This window comes from Anser brachyrhynchus (genome assembly GCF_964034855.1).
Source record: "Anser brachyrhynchus genome assembly, chromosome: 5".
NCBI classification, from domain to species: Eukaryota; Metazoa; Chordata; class Aves; order Anseriformes; family Anatidae; genus Anser; species Anser brachyrhynchus.
Genome location: NC_137699.1, coordinates 42,128,088 through 42,134,626, shown reverse-complemented (window position 1 = coordinate 42,134,626; position 6,539 = coordinate 42,128,088). Strand labels below are relative to the sequence as shown.

Sequence of the window (6,539 nt, the reverse complement as noted above, 5' to 3'; positions counted from 1 at the left end):
CAAAAAGCAAGAGCTTTCAGAAGGAGACAAGATGCCTGCCCAAGAAGAATCATCACAGTCACCCACCAGCAAACAGGAAGGAAGCCCCTCAGACCACAATAAGCAAAGCAAGAGCTTGAGCTCTGCCTTGTGACGCAGAGGCAAACAAGCTTGCTGACAGGGCTCCTGAAAGCCTGCCTTTCATCAAGAAGGGAATTTCTATTCCAGCATGTTACAAAAAGCTGGGTTGTATTTCAGCAACTCAACAAAAATTGACAGAAAATCCTACCAAAATGCTCAGTTTTGAAGCACATCACTAATGGATTTTTACTACATTCGTAGGCAAAAGCACACCTTAAGCTTCCTACTGCAGCATAGCTGCAGGCAGCTCGCTACACTGGTAAAACTCCTGCTAGTTATGGAAACAAACTAATTCTACGTGGAAACATGATTAACCATGAGGTCACTGTGAACAGCCTTTATTACAGCACACCTTGAAATAACAGCTTAGCTGCCCCAGAGAGTGACTTGGATGTCTTGCTATTTCAAAATTGAAGTTGGTTAGCAGCTCCGTGTGACTTGTAACAGCAGAGGGTCAAAACCTGTACAAGAGATCTGTCTTCTGGTCTTTCCGGTAGGGAAGACATTGCACCGAGCAGATTCCCCACAGCAGCTCATCTTTGCAACACAGGCTTTAATTAGCTGATGCATCTTTCTCTTTAGAAAGATGGGAAAAGTCTGGAGAGTGACAAACAAGCTTCTTGGCGTTAGAGTTCATAGTCATCTGGGTGGTAGAGCTCGCTCATGAGGCGGTAGATATAGGAAGGCGCGTTACCCCCGATGTTAGAAATGAAGAGAGTAATGAGCTCTGGCGGGACGTAGTCAAACACTGGGCAGTGAACATTGATCTTTGCCAGGATCTCTCCTGAAAAGTGAAGAGCGGCAGGATCAGACAAACAAGCTAAAGAAGCACGCTTAGCTTTCTGCGCATCTTGCTGAGCCCCTCAAGAAACTGGCTATGCACATGCCACCCTCAAGTCAGTACCGGGACATCTGTAATCCTTTCCACCTTTTCCACCAATGTCCTTGAATCACACATATACAGCAATCCTGGATGAGCAGTAGCATTCTCTGCTCTTTTGGTAGTTTTTTTCCCCCCCAACAGTAACCCTAAGTCCCCTCTGATGCAGATTTACAGAAAACCTGACAGCACGTAATCAGAATACAAGAATCCCAACGCTGCTAAAGCTACTACTTAAACAACAGCTCAGAAGGCCAAAACCAAAAGCCTGCTCCAAGTCTGATACATTTTTTTCAGAAGTCTGATACATAGAAATGGGGCATTGAGAGAGACATTACTGTCTGAGGGGGAGCCTGCGAGCTGCCACCTTGCTAAAGATGGTGCTGGGGTGGGAAGCCCATTTCAGAGATACTGGGTTTCAACAAGCGGATCACGTAACAAAATTTCGAGAAGTTACACAAGTTGTGGGAAGGAAAGCAGTCTGCCCCCAGTGTCGGGCATCTGCTGCATCCCACAGGAAACTGCCACCTGTCTGGCACCATTAGCATAATCCTACAATAAAGTGCTGAACAGCCCAGAGCAGAAGCAAAACTACAAAGATGGATAGTGTTCAAAAAAAATAAGTCTTGACCAGCCTGTGTAAGGAAGAACCAGTACCTTCTGTGAATGGCAGCACTTCCTGTGGTGACACAAACTTGTGGAATGAATCTTCTTCGTTAGGGAACTGAATGAGACAGAGTACAGAAAGGTCAGGGGAAAAAGAGCACCATATTATCCCTAGTGAAAACATTCAGGGAAGGAACTAAAGCAGAGGAAGAAGACTTGCCAGCAGACAACGCGTCTGCTTACAACTACATAGCTGTTGTGGCCAGATGTTCTGTAGCCCCTACAAGTGAAAGGCTTTCCCTAAGCATTTTTAGAGCTATGGCCAGTATGTCCTCCTGTAAAGCCTAGGGAACTGGAGCAGAGACACGACTTCCTCAGTCTGCCACTTGATCTGACAACACTGGAAATACTCGGTGCAGGAAACAGAGAGCATTTCCATCTACCTCCTCTGCAGGTACAGAGGGTCTTTCACCACTAAAGATATAAACAGAAGAAGAACGACACTTGGTATAGCAGGGAGTGCTTCAAAGAGACCCTGATGCATGACAGATCTAGGTGAGGATCTCCTACCTGAAATAACAGCACCAGATGGGGGAGATGCCTCATTTACCAATCCCCCCCGGGACAAGTGGTGCTCTCCACCCTAAGCTTCCACCAGCAGAGAAATCCCCCCGTTAAATCCGTTTAAGGTAGGTGCAGTACTGAAGAGGTGCCGCGCTTACCTGCGGCGAGAGCTTGAACATGGGGGCGCACACGATGAGCGGCGTGGAGTGGTGTTTCGCTGCCAGCGCCAGAGTGTGAGTCCCGCTCACGGCGATCAGCGCGCCGTTGGCCAGGATCGTCTTCGTACCAATGATGACCTGAAAAGGCAAATTAGCATTAGATGCACACTCCGCAGCAAACCGAGGAAGCAGAGCTTCCTGGCTCAGACCCTCCCGGATGAGATGGAGGAGTTTGTCAGGACAAACGTACGCTCTGCTGCAGGGAATGCCAGGCAGAACCTGGGCTGCGTTCCCTGTTCTGCTACAGGCCTACAAAGTAAGCTTGTGCGAGAAACTTGACCGCTGACCGCAATGACTGCCTTGCTGTAAAGTGGGAATACAGTAAAACAGCCTAAAATACAGAGATCAGAAGTGGTGGGACTGGATTTTATTAATTAGGATTACTTTTTTCTGTTTGGGGTGTCAAGTCTTCATCTTGCACCTCAACAATTCCCTTCACCACCCATCTCGTATTCCAGGCAAGAGGAATTCCTCTGGAAATGCTGCTTTTTGTTCCATTTTCTTTAATAACTGAGAAGTTAATCCTTTGAGACTCTCCCAGCTTGGTTTCTTGCAACTGTTCTGCCCATTAGCTACTACAGCAGCAAAACCAATCACTATGCAGTTAGTGATCATACCCATTTTGGGGTTGCACACTGAATCTCTGCCCATCTGTAAGCAGGGATTATTACAATTTTGAACCTTCACGGAAGAAACACATCCATCACAGACGGGACCTGCAGCTGGTTTGAGGCCTAAGCACCAAACCTGCCGGGATCTCCCTCGTGCAGCAGGGCCCTACTTACCTTGTTGACTCGAGACATGACAGCAAAAATAGCTGCATCGCTCATGACAGTAGTCTCGATGTTCTCTTTAGACAGCCGGACCGCCATTTCGTGACCCTGAAAAGAGGGAGAACCTAATTGTTTCCCTGGAACACAGCTCCCGAAGTGCAGATGTACAGATATTAGCACTCAATTCTTGTCCAAGCCACAACGATATCAAGGATCAGAGCAGAAACACAGCTCCCCAGCTGAAGGACACAGGGCAGGACAGCGAGCTGTCTTCAATCTCCAAACTGCAGCAGAGGCACTCCTGTAAAGTTCCCCTGGCACGTGCTGTGCCAACGGCTCGTCTCCAGACGCAAGAATTCAGCGAGCACCCACGTAACACAGGGCCCTGCCTCACCTGGCAGAAAGGTGCGCACTCTGCCACGATGACCTGGAATTTCCGCTTGCGGGCAGCCTCCTTCAGGAAGGCCTCAACAGTGCGCGAGTAGCCAATGGTCATGATCACCTCGTTGGAGTGGATGTGCTCCAGTGCCTGCATAGCGATGTTATCGGTGGTGCCCTCTGGAACGGAAGGCAGCCGTGAGCGGAAAAGAAGCCGGGAAAAGCGACACTTGTGAAGCTGTCCTCCAACAAGATCATGTTTTACTTAAAGCAACGCTGTGAAGACTGGTAGAGCAGGAGCAGCGTTTCTCCCCGTTCCTTTTACCAGCAGGGAGGGAGCGAGAAGCTGGCCCTTGAATGCTCTGTGCTTCCAAGCTACTGGGGGAAATGGTCATACCGACAACTCCACCACTAGTGGAGCGGGCTGGGTCGGCACCAGCCAAGCACCGTGCCCACACGTGACAGAAATTCCAGTTTTACAGCCCAGTAGCACTAGAGCCACCTGGAAAGGAGACATGGGGCAGCCTGGAGGAGCAGCGGGTGCCTGATCTGTCACAAGACTGCAGGAGAAGAAAAATGAATCCCAGCACTATGTGCAAGGCCAAAATTATGCTCGTAGGGGGTAAGCCCAACCTCGGCACATTGTTCATCCTCTGTTTCACAGGGCTCAAGACTTCCCAGAAAACCAGCAGCAGTCAGACACGCCCCTGCTTCCTCCATCTCTCAAAACCAATAAGCAAAAGCTGCTCCCCTAACACACATTCCTTCAGGCTAAGCCTCCCATCTCCTCGCTGCCTTCTTTCCACCTAAGAACGGGAAGAAGCATCAGCCCCATCCCATAAGGAGCCCCACTCACAGAGCAGTAAAGACCCCTCCGTACCTAGCTCTATTAGCAGCTCGTTAATAGCTTCAATAACGTTAGCTTTGAGGGTAGGGTAGGAGGTATTGAAATCCTCGTTCAGTCCTCCAGAAGTCAGAAGTTTGTGTAGGGATTCTTGCTGGTCGCTTTCCTCACTGCGCCCGCGCAGCCTGCAGAGAGAAGGAGCCCTTCAGCCTCGGGAGAGCGCGCAAGGCAACAACCTGACACAAGGCAGCAGGAGAGCTCCCGAGCTTGCGGCCCCACAGCACAGCACGTGGATGTGAACAGAGAGGGAGGAAAATTGCATGCAGGAGATGCAGGAAAACTGCATGCCGCGACAATGTTTCCCTAGGAGTCTCTGTCAGAAAGACACGTGACGCTCTGCCACTAGGAGCTTTCCCAAGTTGTGTCTAAAAGCTGCAGCAGGCACGTGGAGGGCAGCACTGAAAGGCACTGCAATAGCAGAGCAGACCCTCCTGGGAACACAAGGGGACGAGTGGCCAAAGTCAGAGCCCAGACTGCTCTGCTGGGGACAGGGAAGCTCACACGTCCACAGCGCATGCTCCAGGTGGAGTTTCACTAGAAGAAACGTCCTCAACTACTTTGAAAACTACAGATCCTGCTGCCTTTCCCTCGGATGTTAAACTCATTGAATCCCTCTGAAGGTGGAAAAGTGGAAGGAGAAGGGTGGAAACCAACGCGGGCTCACAGACGCAGCAGAGCGCACTGCGTGGCAGGCCCGCCCTGGGCTCCCGAGAGGGGCACGGGAAGCACGAGAGGGGCGCCTCACCTGCCGTACTCCTCCCGGATGACCTTCAGCACTCGCCGCACCATGTTGCCCACGGTGGTCTCGGACGGCTGGGCTGCTGCCATCCTCCGGCCCTCCGCCCGGATCAGCTCCATCAGCTCCCCTGCAAGAGGGCACAGCCGCGTCACCGCCGCCCGCAGCCAACCCGCGGCGGGGCAGGGCGCTCCCACGGCCGCAGGCCGACCGGCAGCGGCACCGCACCGCCACGAGCGGGCCCCGGGAGGCCCGTCCCGCAGGACGCCCCGGTGCCGCGCACCGCGGGCACGGCCTCAGGGCACACCGCGGCCCGTAAGGCCCGCGACGGGGGAGCCGGGCCGCGGGGACCAGGCCGCAGCCGCTCACCGGCCGAGCCCCAGTGCCCGTGCGCGATGATCTTCCGCAGCAGCGCCAGCGTGTGCCGCGCCGTGTCCTCGGAGCGCGGCCGCCCGCCGCCGCCCCGCAGCCGCGCCACGAAGGCCTCCATCTGCTCCCGCAGCTCCGCGCCCCGCTCCGCCGCGCCCGGCATGGCTGCGCCCGCTGCCCCGCCGCCGCCCGCTTCCGCTTCCGCCGCCGCCGCCGCGCCTCCCCATTGGCGGAGACCGAGGAGGCGACGAGAGGCAGCCAATGAGAGGCGCGGGGCGGGGCTGGAGGGCCCGCCCGCGTTACCCGGGAGACGGGCGGGGAGCCGCTTGCTGCCCCCCCCACAGCCCGGGGCCAGGCGGGCCCCGCCGCGGGGGGTTGTGGGAAGGTGGCGGGGGGGCGCCGGGGGTGGGGGGCGTGAGGGAGCCACGGCTGCCCCTCACACGGCTGCCCCTCACGTCTCGTTGTGCCCCTCACGTCTTGTGCCCCTCACATCTCCTTGTGACCATCACATCTCCTTGTGCCCCTCACATGGCTGCCCCTCACGTCTCGTTGTGCCCCTCACGTTTTGTGCCCCTCACATCTCCTTGTGACCATCACATCTCCTTGTGCCCCTCACATGGCTGCCCCTCACGTCTCGTTGTGCCCCTCTCACATGGCTTCCCCTCACATCTCATTGTGCCCCTCACATGCCTGCCCCTCACATGTCCTTGTGCCCCTACATCTCCTTGTGCCCCTCTCATGGCTGCCCCTCACATCTCCTTGTGCCCCTCACATCTCCTTGTGCCCATCTGATGCCCTCAGTGCTCGCTCCATGGCCTCCTTAGGGCCCTGCCGTGCTGGCCAGGCACATCCTTCCCTCCCTGCTGCCCCCTCTGCCCCTTCCCCCTGGCATCAGGTGTGTGCCGTCTGCCATCTTGTGCAAACCAGAGGCTCCATGTAGCAGTGCCCGCCCGGCTGTGTCCGCACCACGGGCAGCGCCATTCCCCCGTTT

The 6,539-nt window shown here is 54.8% G+C and overlaps 1 protein-coding gene across 1 annotated transcript; it reads right to left on the bottom strand.

The window, feature by feature from the left end:
- Window positions 1-442: 442 nt before the first annotated feature.
- On the bottom strand, window positions 443-5,768 carry EIF2B2 (eukaryotic translation initiation factor 2B subunit beta). Its single transcript, XM_080595552.1, has 8 exons — window positions 5,549-5,768; window positions 5,189-5,309; window positions 4,420-4,568; window positions 3,556-3,719; window positions 3,174-3,269; window positions 2,329-2,466; window positions 1,658-1,724; window positions 443-904 (listed from the first exon to the last, which is right to left on the bottom strand). The coding sequence occupies exons 1-8, from the start codon at window positions 5,709-5,711 to the stop codon at window positions 747-749; spliced, it is 1,056 nt and encodes a 351-aa protein (XP_080451678.1). The 5' UTR covers window positions 5,712-5,768; the 3' UTR covers window positions 443-746.
- Between the last annotated feature and the right edge of the window lie 771 nt (window positions 5,769-6,539).

Excerpts from the sequence above, each read along its gene's own strand:
- EIF2B2 (XM_080595552.1), bottom strand. The coding sequence starts at position 5,711 with ATGCCGGGCGCGGCGGAGCGGGGCGCGGAGCTGCGGGAGCAGATGGAG. Across the intron at positions 3,270-3,555 it reads AGTGCGCACCTTTCTGCCAG|GGTCACGAAATGGCGGTCCG; the intron begins GTGAGGCAGGGC and ends CCCTCTTTTCAG. Across the intron at positions 905-1,657 it reads AGTGCTGCCATTCACAGAAG|GAGAGATCCTGGCAAAGATC; the intron begins GTACTGGTTCTT and ends TTCACTTTTCAG.